Source organism: Schistocerca serialis, chromosome 4, assembly GCF_023864345.2.
Source record: "Schistocerca serialis cubense isolate TAMUIC-IGC-003099 chromosome 4, iqSchSeri2.2, whole genome shotgun sequence".
Taxonomy (NCBI): domain Eukaryota; kingdom Metazoa; phylum Arthropoda; class Insecta; order Orthoptera; family Acrididae; genus Schistocerca; species Schistocerca serialis.
The window spans coordinates 784,474,329-784,490,757 of NC_064641.1; the positions used below are offsets into that span (position 1 = coordinate 784,474,329).

At 42.2% G+C, this 16,429-nt stretch overlaps 1 protein-coding gene across 1 annotated transcript in view; it reads left to right on the top strand.

Annotated features, from left to right (window-relative positions):
* LOC126473362 (uncharacterized protein PF3D7_1120000-like) overlaps positions 1-16,429 on the top strand; it is a 282,557-nt gene that overhangs the window by 67,830 nt on the left and 198,298 nt on the right. Inside the window, exon 2 of the mRNA XM_050100369.1 lies at positions 6,416-6,602. Coding sequence (XP_049956326.1) covers positions 6,419-6,602 — 184 coding nt within the window. The 5' untranslated portion in view covers positions 6,416-6,418. The remainder of the gene's footprint in view (positions 1-6,415; positions 6,603-16,429) is intronic.

The window sequence follows — 16,429 nt, forward strand, 5'->3', positions numbered from 1 at the left end:
TAACGATTAGTACTGTACTTGGGCCTGTGGTCCGGCGGCCAACTTATAACGCCCTTACAATGCTTAGTCTATTGGGGGCTCACAACATATTATTATATGTAGTTTACCATTAGTAATAACATCGGTACATATGCGGCCAGAGGTGCGTGCCACAATGTCAGTATTGGCTCCCGAGTAAAAAACTTTGACGATCGGTGCTCTAGTACCGTGGAAGTTATTCCCCGATGTCTTAACAGATGTCCTATCATCCTGTCCCTTTTCCTTGTCAGTGCTTTTCATATACTTCTTTCCTCGCCGATTCTACGGAGAATCTCCTCATTCCCTAGCTTCACTATCCATCTAACTTTCAACATTCTTCTGTAGCACTACATCTCAAACGCTTCGATTCTCTTTCGTTCCTGTCCTACTGTCCGTATTTCACTACCAGATAACACTGTGCTCCAAACGTACATTCTCAGAAATTTCGTCTTCAAAGTAAGGCCTATGTTTCATACTAGTAGACCTTTCTTTGCTAGGAATGCCACTTTTGCCAGTGCTAGGCTGTTTTTTATGTCCTCCTTGCGCCGTCCATCATGCATTATTTTGCTGCCTAGGTAACAGAAATCCTTGACTTGACTTCTTCGTGATCCCCAATTCTGATGTTAAGTTTCTCGCTGTTCTCATTTCTGCTGCTTCGCGCTACTGTTGTATTTCTTCTTTTTACTTGAATTACTCATTAGACCATTCCATTCAACAGATCCTGTAATTCGTCATTTTCACTGAGGATAGCAATGCCACCAGCGAGTCTTATCACTAATATCCTTTCATCCTGAATTTTAAGCCCACTTTTGTATCTGTCTTTTACGTCTGTCAATGTTTCTTCGATGTATAGATTGAACAAAAGGGGTGAAACACTACATCCCTGCCTTATACCCTTTTTAATCCGAGCACTTCGTCTTTGATCGTCCAGTCTTATGGTTCTCTCTTGGTTCTTGTAAATATTGTATCTTATCCATTTCTCCCTGTAGCTTCTCCCTATTATTCTCAGAATTTCAGACATCTTGCGCCATTTTACACTGTCGAACGCTTTTTCCAGGTCAACAAATCCAGTGAATGGGTCTTCATTTTTCTTCAGTCTTGTGTTCGTTATCAGCGAAATGTCAGAACTGCTTCTCTCGTTCCTTTACCTTTCCTAAAGCCAAACTGATCGTAATGTAACAGACTATATTCATCCCGTATTTGAGAATGAGAGCGCTTAGTCACTTCCAACAAACTGCATACATAATTTGAACACTTTACAAATAATTTCTCTCTCACACCTCCACAAAATGATTAAAGAAAAAAATGTTAATTGCTTACTACATTTTAGATTTTCATGGAGTAAAACTTAAGCATCAGCCATAATGTTTCAGTATAGTACTTTTTTACAATTAACTCCATTCGCAAGAAATTCTGCATTCAGTGCCCACATATTACCACTGAATGTACCTGCAAAATTACGTTATTGCACGCCACATAGTTCAGGAGATATGACGTCATAAACACTGAGACTCATGATAACTTTTGCCTGAAATGGAGCACAAATTACCCAGAATGTACTCATCCACTGTTTGATAGTAAGAATACCTACCGAATTCAAACAAATTTGAAATGCAATTTCAAACCTTTTCTAAACTTTTTCGAGCTTACCTGCTTAAAATGAAATATTTAACACATGAACGTAATTGTAAAGTAATCAGACGTTTGAAGTTGTCTTATAAATGGCAATCCGATTCCTTAAAAACGTGGGGTTGGGATTACTGCTTGCACAGAAACGTTCTGTAACGAGATTATCTGGTGTCTATCCTCGAATTTCATGTAGGCAACTGTTTAAAAAGCTAGGCATGCTAACAAATATCTTACAATATAATTACACTCTTGTGGAGTTTGTTCTGAAGAATCAGTCCAAAACTGAAAATCATAGCAGCAAGCACGAGCGTACGCGCGCGCACACGCACACACACGCGCGCGCGCACACACACACACACACACACACACACACACACACACACACACACACACACACACACGAGCTGTTGCGCAGATAGTAGCGAAGTGGAAATATTTGACATCCGCCATTGTGAATTAAAAATGCTGACAGATAATGAAAACAGTTTAAAAAAATTGAAATCAATTTCACTCGTCAGCAGCTTTCGCTCAGTGTACGACTTTCTGAATAGATAATATCCGTTTTTGGCTGAGCTGCAGTTATTAAAATTTGTTGTAGAATAAGATTAAAATAAAAATACTGTTAGTTAAATAGCCAGCATGTAGTATATTTTCGATACTAAATTGTATAATAATAGCAAAATTGCGGTAAAGACTCGTTTCACAGGATACAGGCCCGAATACGAACCACGGACCCTTGAAATAACTAAACTAAACTAAATCACCAGGGCATCTCGCATATTTCAGCAGACGAAGTGCTTTACGGTGCAGAGGATTAGTAATTGGATGGTTTGTAACTATTTATTGAGAGAATAGATGGGTACCTTCTATCACAGGCGGTTTAACAGTACAGACACTGTCTGTGTCATTTTATGTGTTTATTTGGATTAGCGGACTCGACCTTTGTCACTCGTCATCTTGTAATCCAATCTCTAACTATCACAAAGAACAGATAGTCAGCTGGGTGAAGAGTTAGTTAAGGAGTTAACGGTGGGCTTCGCAAATTCGCATCATACCATTGCGACTAAAATGAGTGGGAGGGTACCTGTTTTCTAGCGATGCCGATTCTACACGAAGCTGTCAACGCTTCTGACGTGTGCTCTCATCTCCGGAGCGTTTCGGGAACTTCCAGACCGACAAAATTTTAATTTTTTTCTTCTATGATGAAATTTATTCAGGTCTTAAGGGGTTAAAACTACAGAAGTTAATTATAAGGAACGTTGTACAAATATTCGCACGTGGCTAACAAGATATTCCAGCACACTCAAACAGAAATTGTATAATATTTTCATAGTATATAATCAGTTATAACTTGAAAGCAAAAGTTAAAACAATGATTACAAGTTATATACGCAAGGAGTTAACGATCTCCTGGTATACAGAAGAACAAACGAAGATAGTCACAATAGGGCTCCACCTGTAGTAGGATGAACATCTAGCATTGCACTAATGTGTGTTAATAATTTTACAGGTTTCAACAACCCAGTCGCGCAAACGATAAAAAATAGATATCAGGCCTCCTAGATTTTGCAAAGAAAATAAAGTTCACACCCATAGTAAAAATGGGGTCTAGACGAGACATCACATATTATGTCTTTAATTGTGTCTGACATCGTTCAGAGAAAGATATTGTCCCAGACGCAGTTTAATATACCGGAATACACTAAAATAGTTGCACTGAGTAAGGTTGCTCTATGCCACTGTTTTACTCACCGCCCACTTTAGTATCTCTGTTAGCAGCAAAATTTTCTAATTTCCAACCAGTCCCACAATAACGGTGTTTTATGAAGTAGGGAAGACCTTTACTAAATAAAATTATAAATCAGAGACAGAGCAAGTTAAATCATAAGGTAATAATGAAATAATTTATTTCATAATTTTATGAAAACATAATTGAAATGTTTTTAAAATCATTACCGCTTACTGGCCACCATAAACGCTGGAGTGCCCACCGACCACCAGTGGTAGACATTGGATACACCTTTGGCAGAAGGAAGAATCGGATCTCCATACGACCAAACACATTATCGTGGTCTCTCTTTTGAAAGAGCACTGGTGATTTTCTTCTTTATTCTTCCCTGATCCGACTTAAATGACCTCCTCGAAACGCCAAAAAAATAAGGGAAAATGAAGGAAGATTATGGTTTAGCATCCCGTCGACAGTGAGGTCATTAGAGACGGTGCACAAGCTCGTAATGTTTTAAGGGCGGTAAAGGAAATCGGCCCTGCTCTTTTCTAAGGAACCATTCCAGCATTTCCCTGGAAGGATTTTGGGAAATCACGGAAAATCTATATCAGGATGGCAAGACACAGATCTGAACCGTCATCCTCCCGAATGAGAGTCCAGTGTGCTAACCACTGTGCCATCTCGACACCTATGCGTTATGGATTGAGTGAGATTGGTGCTGAGTTGCTGAGGCATTCTGCCAGTCCTAAAGAAGGGTAACCGTCATCTCCGGCACTGTCATGGGAGGTACTGGACAACACTGCCCAAGCATGTTAATCTGAGACCACTCTTCCATTTGTTCACAACGTCCTGAACGAAAGTTCCCTGAGTCTGAAGCGGCAGAAGTAGGTCGAATTAGAGACACAAATGTTTTGTGTCTGGCTATTGCTGACAGAATAATACAGTAGCTGTGTTTGCAGTAGCCATTACAAAGTGATTCTCGTGGTGTGTCATGCCGGATAAGAAAGCATATGTATAGTGCTAGCACTGTGTCAGAAAAGCGCAGCGTGTTCCCCCTGCAGCCCAACTTATCCCATGCTCTGCGTTTGTTCTGGAAGTCAGTAGACGGAGCTTGCTTCCTCCGCTCTCCACACACACACACACACACACACACACACACACACACACACACACACACACACACACACACACACATATATATATATATATATATATATATATATATATATATATATATATATATATATAGTTTCGTCAGTATGTACTGTACTTCGTCGATTCACCGCCATGATTTCATACGGGATACTCTACCTGTGCTGCTACAACATGTGGTTCATGCACGATGGAGCTCCTGCACATTTCAGTCGAAGTGTTCGTACGCTTCTCAACAAGTTTGGCCGTAACTTTTTGTAACACCCTATATATATATATATATATATATATATATATATATATATATATATATATAGGTCTAAGTGTCGTACCAGGGGATGTACCCACCTTCTGCTGAACCCAGGCTCGGACGGATTCCCTCCTAGCCTTCAAGCCAGCCATCTACTACGGCAGGCCGTGTCAGTCTGCCACAACAGCATTATGTAGCTCTCCCGCCGGATGGGGATGCTGACTACACAAGGTCGGGCTGTGCCAACACCGGCTCAAAGCAAGGCCTCGGCGCTTGTTCGTGACGTCACGTCAGCTAGGCACGGCGAACGCCAGGTCTGTTGCAGGCATACTCATAATGGTGGTGTCTCCCTCTCTCACAGGAAAATGTGAAACTCTTGGCGGTAGTTGAGCAACACACATTGTTCTGAGAGATTTCTGCAATCAATTAATTGTGCAATTCATTACACTTCTTAACAAATAGTGTACTCCTGAACTTAAATTTCAACCTGTTTTAAGGATTGACACACAAAAACAACTTTATCCTCCAGCAGCAACAGAATTCGTGCTTCTTTACCTTATTTGTAAATCTGAGGAAATTACGTTTGTACTGGGTTGCTTTTACAGGTAACTGTGAACATATTGGTGCTGTTCTTTAGGTATCTTGGTTGACTATGGGGTGAGGGGCACTGAATGTTAATGAAATATCTTGCGATTGTACACGGTGGGGGAGGGGCTGGGGGACAGAAGAAGAGGGAAAAGAGAGATACTTGTTTTATCAAATAAAATTTTTTATCTTATAAAGTTGCTGCTTTCAGTTGCAAGAGGGGAATATTTATCTTTTCTAATGTGCATGTTTAAAAAAGTTTAAGCTCAGCAGTATTTTCGATGTATGAAGCTATTTTGTTTCCTGTTTAGAATTCCTTTCGTTGAAAAAGACTGTAATATAATGACTGGCAACAGTTGGACATTTACACATGTAAATTAGTTCACATTTCCAGTGACGATGTCAAATGAAAATAAATAAATAAATAAAAGAAACGAGTTCATTGTAAGGGGGTTGGGGTAAGTTTCGATAACAAAATGGATCAAGTAAATATAGTTACTTGAATGTAAAATTTCCGAAGCTTGCAATGGGGCAAAGCATCTTCTCATATTGATCTACGTTTGTTTCGACAGGATTCAGTAATACAGAATTATGATCTTCATTTGCAGCTTTACATAGTAAGAAAATATTTCATCTAAATAAAACTGCAAAATCCAAAACAATACCAAACATTTTGTCCAAAGGTATGAGATTTACAGTGATAAGCACGCCCATGCGTCTCTGCCTGCAACAGACCTGGCGTTCGCCGTGCCTTGCTGACGTGACGTCACCAACAAGCGCCGAGGCCTTCCTTTGAGTCGGCATTGACTGTGCCCGGGCCGTGCTGAGCGTAGCAGTTGCCGGTGACCCACTAAAATGCTTTCCCGCCATGTCCGTGGGTCGAATTTCACCTTTCAAGTCCGCCAGATGTGGGTTTGAACTGGTCGTAGGAACTATTGGAGTAATAAAGGAATCGCACTGCCTTCAGATGGTTTCTGACTCACCCCGGCCCACCGTCCTCCAGCGGAGCACACTCGCACCCCATAAGCTAGGTTGTGGTGGTGGTGGTGTTGCAGGCCATGGGGTGCGCGAGCAGCGCTCCGTTTCTGGCGGCCCGCTCGCAGAACGGCGCAGGTGCTGGCGCTGGTGGTGACGGAGCTGACGGGTCCGCCCCCGACGCGGGGGCGGGCGGACTGGACCTCACCAAGACGGTCGGCGGCGCCGCACAAGGACTCACGCAGGGGGCCGTGGCCAAGCTGCAAGGTAGGAGGACAAGCCTCGCGTTTCAGCGCCACTCTCATCTGCCGTGGGCATCATCCTACCACTGTGCACTGGCAAACTGACAATGAGAGAGGGGTGATCAAATACAGTAGTAATCATCGATGTACGAGGGCAGTTCAATAAGTAATGCAACACATTTTTTTTCTCGGCCAATTTTGGTTGAAAACACCGGAAATTTCTTGTGGAATATTTTCAAACATTCCCGCTTCGTCTCGTATAGTTTCATTGACTTCCGACAGGTGGCAGCGCTGTACGGAGCTGTTAAAATGGCGTCTGTAACGGATGTGCGTTGCAAACAACGGGCAGTGATCGAGTTTCTTTTGGCGGAAAACCAGGGCATCTCAGATATTCATAGGCGCTTGCAGAATGTCTACGGTGATCTGGCAGTGGACAAAAGGACGGTGAGTCGTTGGGCAAAGCCTGTGTCATCATCGCCGCAAGGTCAAGCAAGACTGTCTGATCTCCCGCGTGCGGGCCGGCTGTGCACAGCTGTGACTCCTGCAATGGCGGAGCGTGCGAACACACTCGTTCGAGATGATCGACGGATCACCATCAAACAACTCAGTGCTCAACTTGACATCTCTGTTGGTAGTGCTGTCACAATTGTTCACCAGTTGGGATATTCAAAGGTTTGTTCCCGCTGGGTCCCTCGTTGTCTAACCGAACACCATAAAGAGCAAAGGAGAACCATCTGTGCGGAACTGCTTGCTCGTCATGTGGCTGAGGGTGACAATTTCTTGTCAAAGATTGTTACAGGCGATGAAACATGGGTTCATCACTTCGAACCTGAAACAAAACGGCAATCAATGGAGTGGCGCCACACCCACTCCCCTACCAAGAAAAAGTTTAAAACCATACCCTCAGCCGGTAAAGTCATGGTTACAGTCTTCTGGGACGCTGAAGGGGTTATTCTGTTCGATGTCCTTCCCCATGGTCAAACGATCAACTCTGAAGTGTATTGTGCTACTCTTCAGAAATTGAAGAAACGACTTCAGCGTGTTCGTAGGCACAAAAATCTGAACGAACTTCTCCTTCTTCATGACAACGCAAGACCTCACACAAGTCTTTGCACCCGAGAGGAGCTCACAAAACTTCAGTGGACTGTTCTTCCTCATGCACCCTACAGCCCCGATCTCGCACCGTCGGATTTCCATATGTTTGGCCCAATGAAGGACGCAATCCGTGGGAGGCACTACGCGGATGATGAAGTTATTGATGCAGTACGACGTTGGCTCCGACATCGACCAGTGGAATGGTACCGTGCAGGCATACAGGCCCTCATTTCAAGGTGGCGTAAGGCCGTAGCATTGAAAGGAGATTACGTTGAAAAATAGTGTTGTGTAGCTGAAAGATTGGAGAATAACCTGGTGTATTTCAATGCTGAATAAAACAACCCCTGTTTCAGAAAAAAAATGTGTTGCATTACTTATTGAACTGCCCTCGTATTCTGCAATGGTGATGCTTTACAGCACGTTTCTTTTCTTTTCTTTTCTTTTTTCCTGAGGCATCAATGTTCAGACTGATTTGATGCGGCCCCAACGAGTTCATCTCTTGCGCCAACCTCTTCATCTCAGAGTCGCACTTGAAACCTACATCCTCATTTACTTGCTGGATATATTCACATCTTTATCTTTCCCTGCAGTTTGGCTCTACCCTTCATTCGGTCCCTGCGAAACCCTACGTTTCAGTAGGATAATGCACGACTGCATGTTGCAGGTCCTGTACGGCCCTTTCTGGATACAGAAAATGTTCGACTGCTGCCCTGGCCAGCACATTCTCCATATCTCTCACCAATTGAAAACGTCTCGTCAATGGTGGCCAAGCAACTGGCTCATCACAGTACGCCAGTCACTAGTCTTGATGAACTGTGGTATCGTGTCGAAGCTGCTTGGGCAGCTGGACCTGTACACGCCATCCAAGCTCTGTTTGACTCAATGCCCAGGCGTATCAAGACCGTTATTACGGCCAGAGCTGGTTATTCTGGGTACTGATTTCTCAGGATCTATGCACCCAAATTGCGTAAAAATGTAATTACATGTCAGTTCTAGTATAATATATTTGTCCAAGAAATCCCCTTTTATCATCTGCATTTCTTCTTGGTGTAGCAATTATAATGGCCAGTAGGGTAAAAACCAGTTGTAATAAATATAAATTTATTAGCAGCTCTTGCCTGTTGAACTGTTACTTCTTTTCTTTGTGAACGGGGCCACAGCCACTGCAAGTTCCTTGAAAGAAGACATTGACCTACGTAGGCTCTTTCTATTTATGATATAAGCTCTTTATTTAATGCCTTTCCGCTACTAACAACTTTCGTCCCTTGAGAATTTTCAATCTACTTCCGAGAAAGTGAAAAACTTTAATCACATAATCACGTATCCTGTCTTCCATAAATTATTGTGGATGAAGCCCCATCTAATGATACATCTAATAAAGTTACGTATGAACGTGGTGGTAACGGGCACAACTTACACAGCTGTAAATTCCGTACGGAGAATGATAAAATCAACTCTTAGGCTGGTCTTTGTCGCGCAAACCACATTAAAATCCGTTAGTTCACTTTTCGGATATAACTGCACAAGATATGCTCAACGTCTAAAAATCACAATATGTCTAGAGAAACTTGGAGACTATAAAATATATCTTGTGAAAGATATATATTACATCAGGGAGATAATGACAGTAGGCGATAATTAGACGTTGACCATGTCATGTGCAGTTTCATTTGAAATATGAACTGATGCCTTTTAATGTGGCTTGCGCTGAAAAAATGACAAAGACCCGCATAAGAGTTGCATTTGGTCATTTTTACATACGTAATTCACATCACTTACCATAAGTGAGACGTATTAGGGACATCGTTAGTTGGAACTTCCTCCACACTACTGTGTGGAAGACAACGTATGTTTTCACTGTGACGGAGATAGTTTGAAAATGACTAAGGGGGCAAAATTAGCTAATGGCGAAAATACGAGGGATATCAAGACATCACCCGCAATCGGTCATTCAAATAAATTCAGTGGTGGGAGCTGACAATTTGTGCCGGATCGAGACTCGAACCCAGATTTCCCGCTTAACGCGAACGGTTGCCTCCACGCTTCACGGCCGATCTAAATTCTCCACTTGTGACAAGCTAGTAGCGTCCCTGTCACTTATCCTCATTTCTCGTAGCCGTATCTGTATTCCTGCAAGAGTTCGGACGTGGTGTCCATTTGCGATGAGGGTATCAAGAGGCGTCTTCATTCATATTACTATAATAGCGTAAAAACGTGAAATACAGAGTTTACTAAAAAAAATAAAAACAGCCTACGCAGAACAAGACTTCCCTCATGCTATTATGTGTTTAATTATCACCTCGAGAAAATCAAGCAGGAAGCATAAGAAAATGATGATGATAGTCCGTTTCTAGATATTCCCTCGTCAATGCGACACATTTTTTCTAGCGTGGTTAACTTGGGTGAGAGATGGCTCGGCTTGGAAGCCTGCATTTCGGCTGTTCAAGAAATGTTCCACGTTGAAAGTTACTAAGAGGTTCTTCTTGAGATTCACGTCATGCAGTGGTTTCTTCAAGCGAGTAAGTAGGAAGAAGTCTCTGGATGCCATATCCGGAAGATACGTGGGGTGAGGCAAAATTTGGTAACCCAAAGATGCAGCTTGTATGGCTGTCTGTGGGGTGTTTTCGTGGAGCAAAAGCACCCTCTTTGACAGCTCCCCGTGACGCTTCGTCCTGACACCCTTGTTTAAGCTCGTCAGATTTTGGTAGTATGCTCCTGTGACGGTTTGTCTCTTACGCACATTATCTGTTAGTCCCGAAAGACGCTCGCTGTCACCTCGGCCGATGGTGGCTGTGTCTATACCTTTTTCGGCGGTGTTGAATCCACATTTTCCTCTGCGTGCTTTGCTTCTTTGTATCGATGCCATTGTGATACATACAACACTCATCTATGGTGATTAGAAGGCTAAAAGCTTATCTATATTGGTCTGACCCAATTGCCACATTTCCGCTGCTGCCTCAGTCCGACAATCTTCTTAAATTGCCGTGGGCAGTAGCGGAACCCAGCGACCGGCGCCTTTATCGTCTGCAAAATATCGTCCAAGATAATGGAAACTGACCGACGACTAATTTTCACTTTTTCCGTACTGCCTTGGTAGCCATTCGCCAGTCGTGGAGCACACCGTCTTCTCTACAATTGTAAGTCTCGGTTCTTCGCAGAGAGATGTTCTGTATTTCGCACGTCGTTACTTAAAATTATCTAATCACACTGGAAGCGTCCACATCACCCCACCATTTTGTTATATAGCACTATTTGTTTTCAAAGTTCTATATTTTTCAAAGTGTGATTGATGCATTTTCTTTGCGGCCGGGCACGCAGCGTAGAATACAGCATAATATGACATTTTATAATGTTGGTGACCTGCCAACAGTTTAATTAGTAATGTTTCTTCTTCACTACAAGATTCTTTCGGCCATAGTGCCATTCTCAAGTAAACCTGTACATGTGACATTTAATGAGTCTACTTACGTTCATAAAAGTTGTACAAATAGAGGTCAGTTGACATTCACAGGGTGACTTGAAAACCGTGCGCAAGATTTTCAAGTTCTCTCGATCTCTACGCATAAACTTTTAGCCGTACAAAAAAAATGAAAATATCTTTTGAGTTGAAAATTTAATGTAGTTACATTTTGTACCCGGATACGTTTTCGCTAGAGACCGTAGTTTTCGAGTTATTCAAGAAAAACGTAAAAAAAGCCCTTCAAACGCACCCACTCTCCCACACTTGGTTCTCACCGGTCAGAACTTCTAAGCTGTTGCTTATGGCTATCCCTCCTACCACTGTACAGGGATTTGCGACTGCACGAATTAATTCCCACATCAGACCTTTTTTGGTCTTCACTGACGGGCCTTATTACGCCACCGGCTTAGTTGAGCACTTACAAACTGTAAAACTGACGTTTGTGTATAAATTTCATCCAACAGTTTTGTGAATTTTATCAACATAAAATAAACACTTACTTTGTTGTATTTGTCAGGCCTTCTGACTACGAAACTACTGTACTTGTAATGGTTAAGTTTTGATCGAATTACCAGCGTAATTAGTTTTAACGTAACTTTTACAAAAGTCATTTCTCTTTTATTACCCTCACGATTGCGTTTAAATTAATATTGTTAACGAAATAGGCGACTATGCTGGTGGCGTAATAGCCCAATCAGTAGAGACTAAAAAAGTCGAATATCGAAAGTATTTAGTGTAGTCGGAAATTTTTGCACAATAGTAGGAGGGAGTGCTACGAACGACACACTAGAAATCCTGGATGGTGAGGGATGAGTGTGGGGCTAAAGTTGCGTTTGAAGGGCCATTTTGTACCTTTTTCTTGAATAACTCTAAACCTGAGACCTCCAGCGAAAAGGTATCCCAGTACAAGAGTTAACTGCATTAAATTTTCTTCAAAAAAGACCCTGTTTATTTTTTCTGTAGGGCTATTGGTTTGCGCATAGCGTGTGAGAGAATATGAAAATCTCCCGGGTGGTTTCTGAAGGCCACATAGAACATTGTGGGTTGCATAAAACAACAGTGGCAGGGGCAGCTGAATCGCCCCGCGTTCCAGCTAAAGTGCGCATCATTTATGTTGGCGGCCGAGTTTAGGTTCGTTCTGCGCATCTGACGTCACAAAACACAGTCAGCCAATGAACAGAGAACGACGTTGCCAGATTTCGACTGCAGTGCATAGCATGGACGAGTGTCTTCAGTTTTAGAAACGTTCAGTCATAAATAAAGTAATAGAACAAAAGCAATGTCTTGGTAGCAGACTTTCTTTTATAGAAAGTTTGGAAAAAGCATTCTTTATACCAATTGCTTCATATTCTATTAATAAATTAAACCAAACAAGCAATAATACTCCTAATTCAGGCGATAGCAAGGAAAGGTGTTTGTATCAATCTCACGAACCGCTTTTTCGCAATAAAGAACAGCGGTAATTGTTTATTTCCTATTGTACTTCGATGAAGCGTGAGTAATTCATAGTCATACCAACAATGTTTGTCAGCATTTTGCGTGACGTGTTACAGTGCTCATCGCATTCTGTAGTTGGACGAGCTGCGTTAGCGTAACGGTTAAAGTGTTGTGCTTCTACGGGAAAGGTCATGAGTTCAAACCTTGTGCGCTACTTAATATTTTCATTAATTAAAAACAACATCGAAGTGCCTTACTTCACGAATTGTATTCGTTTGAATGCATTTTCTTTTTTTTTTTTTTTAATTTCTAGTGCTTTCGCTGCTGCAGACACGTGCTCCCCGCATTCCGCGCACAGCGCGATTTTGTCATCACTGCACTGCTCGCCTGTGCAGACACATGGTGTTCCCACTGCTTTGACACACTTATCATTCGATTTCACAAAACCTATTTGGACCAAAAATTTGATTTTTACACGTCTTCTTGACTGATACCTTCCCCCCATAAATGACTTAATTTTGTTTCGATGTTCAACGCAGTTATTATGCAGCATTACATGTAGTAATTTTATATGAAATTTAGGTATCTTGTCCACATTTCATTCTCAACATTGTGTCAACTAAAATCGACCATACGAAAGTATACTCTATGGACTTTTACCTTTGCAAACTCTTCAACATTTCGTGCAATGGTTTACTATATTTAATGCTGCATAATAACTGCGTTGAACATCGAAACAAAATTAAGTCATTTTTGGGCGAAGGTATCAGTCAAGAAGACATGTAAAAATCTAATTTTTGGGCCAAATAGTTTTTGTGGAATCGAATGATAAAGAGTGTCAAAGCAGTCGGAACACGATGTGTCTGCACAGGCGAGCAGTGCAGTGACAAAATCGCACACAGCGCGGAATGCAGGGAGCACGTCTTTGTAGCAGCGAAAGGGTTAATGCGGCCGTGGTGGCTTTACTTCATGAACTGCGCACTCCCCCCTAAACGTAAGCTTGCGAACTATGTTATACTATGGCGCTGCTTGTATTGGCGCGTGCGTAGTGTGCAACTGGCAACGCAGCAATCTCCCGCGTCTGGGCGGGCATGCGCGAGCCGCCAAGATAAAAGAATTGAACTATAGTTGTAACAGATGTCGATATTGCACCAGTGAGTAAACAGTTAACTGTCTGTATATTGCTCGATTGTTATAATTATGGAAGTTCTACTTGTATAGAATATTTTCGTGAAATACTTTTGATAGCTAGTTTGACAGTTTATTCTCGTTAATAGAAACAAATACGCGTACAGAAAATCATCGAAACGATATCCTTAACGAACAAATCGACCTCAAACGTAAAGTTAGCTACAAAATTTTATTAACTTCTGTGAGAAGACTGTGATGCGCTCTTCTTACCTTGATATACTGCTGACTCCAAGAAGTTGCATCTCCACACTGGAGCCGGCCGCTGTGACAGAGCGGTTCTAGGCGCTTCAGTCCGGAACCGCACTGCTGCTGCAATCGCAGGTTAGAAACCTGCCTCGGGCATGGATGTGTGTGATGTCCTTAGGTTAGTTAGGTTTAAGTAGTTTTAAGTCTAGGGGACTGATAACCTCAGGTCCCATAGTGCTTAGAGCCATTCGAACCTCACTGGAGCCTCGATGTTTGTCGCTAGCTAATCGACGAACTTCCGAATCACTGGACTGGGCTTAGTGCCCCTTACGTCTCCTGATCTAACACCCTGTGACTTTTTCTTGTGGGGCCGTGTTTACGTACTACCACTTACAAGAACACTGAACCAACTCAGAGAATACATCAATGCTGTTGTGATAAACAATGACAGGATGCTGCTACCTAAGGTATGGTATGAACTACAGTAACACTTTGACGTGTGATTTATGACCGGAGAGGCACTCATGGATAGGGTTGCCATATCTAGCTGGGACTTCATCGGGACACCGAGATGGGGGTGTAGAAATGAAGTAAAAATTTATTTAATATAATTACTTGTTATTTATAACACAGTTTTACGGAAATTTTTGCGGCAGAAGTAGTTGAAATATTTTTCGGAAGGTTTCACATTTTTCAGCAAGTCTTTTTTCGTTTTTACGTATTTATAAAACTCCATGCAAGTCAGCTTGTAGTTAAACTGGCACTGTGGTTCCATTGTCCCTCGCAGCAGTCTGTTTCTTTCATTACGAAGACATGAGCGAAAATATTCTTTCCACAGTGGTCTTGTGCGGGGGAATAGAAGAAAAATACATAATTTTAGCAGCTGGCATTCGCGTTCAGGATTTTCGGTTGCCAGGAGAAAGTAAATCGACCTTTCTTCCGAGTCATGCTTAGTTCCTAAAAATCTCTTCAGATACATATATTCCTGAAAAGGACTTGGAAGAGCAGTTGAACGGAATGGACAGTGTCTTCAAAGGAGGATATAAGATGAACATCAACAAAAGCAAAACGAGGATAATGGAATGTAGTCGAGTTAACTCTGGTGATGCTGAGGGAATTAGATTAGGAAATGAGACACTTAAAGTAGTGAAGGAGTTTTGCTATTTGGGGAGCAAAATAACTGATGATGGTCGATTAGAGAGGATATAAAATGTAGACTGACAAGGCAAGCGTTTCTGAAGAAGAGAAATTTGTCAACATCGAGTATAGATTTAAGTGCCAGGAAGTCGTTTCAGAAAGTGTTTGTATAGAGTGTAGCCATGTATGGAAGAGAAACATGGATGATAAATAGTTTGGACAAGAAGAGAATAGAAGCTTTCGAAATGTGGTGCTACAGAAGAATGCCAAAGATTAGATGGGTAGATCACATAACTAATGAGGAGGTATTGAATAGAATTGGGGAGAAGAGGAGTTTGTGGCAAAATTTGACTAGAAGCAGGGATCGGTTGGTAGGACATGTTCTGAGGCATCAAGGGATCACCAGTTCAGTATTGGAGGGCAGCGTGGAGGGTAAAAATCATAGAGGGAGACCAAGAGATGAATACACTAAGCAGATTCAAAAGGATGTAAGCTGCAGTACGTACTAGGAGATGAAGAAGCTTGCACAGGATAGAGTAGCATGGAGAGCTGCATCAAACCAGTCTCAGGACTGAAGACCACAACAAAAACATTCCTAAAAACAATTGCTACCTGAACTGTTCACACAATTTTTAGTCAGGCATACAGGGTGTTACAAAAAGGTACGGCCAAAATTTCAGGAAACATTCCTCACACACAAATAAAGAAAATATGTTATGTGGACTTGTGTCCGGAAACGCTTAATTCCCATGTTAGAGCTCATTTTAGTTTGTTCTTCCACCTACGCTCAATGGAGCACGTTATCATGATTTCATACGTGATACTCTACCTGTGCTGCTAGAACAAGTGCCTTTACAAGTACGACACAACATGTGGTTCATGCACGATGGAGCTCCTGCACATTTCAGTCGAAGTGTTCATACGCTTCTCAACAAGAGATTCGGTGACCGATGGATTAGTAGAGGCGAACCAATTCCATGGCCTCCACGCTCTCCTGACCTCAACCCTCTTGACTTTCATTTATGGAGGCATTTGAAAGCTCTTGTCTACGCAACCCCGGTACCAAATGTAGAGACTCTTCGTGCTCGTATTGTGGACGGCTGTGATACAACACGCCATTCTCCAGGGCTGCATCAGCGCATCAGGGATTCCATGCGACGGAGGGTGGATGCATGTATCCTCGCTAACGGAGGACATTTTGAACACTTCCTGTAACAAAGTGTTTGAAGTCACGCTGGTACGTTCTGTTGCTGTGTGTTTCCATTCCATGATTAATGTGATTTGTAGAGAGGTAATAAAATGAGCTCTAACATGGAAAGTAAGCGTTTCCGGACACATGTCCACAT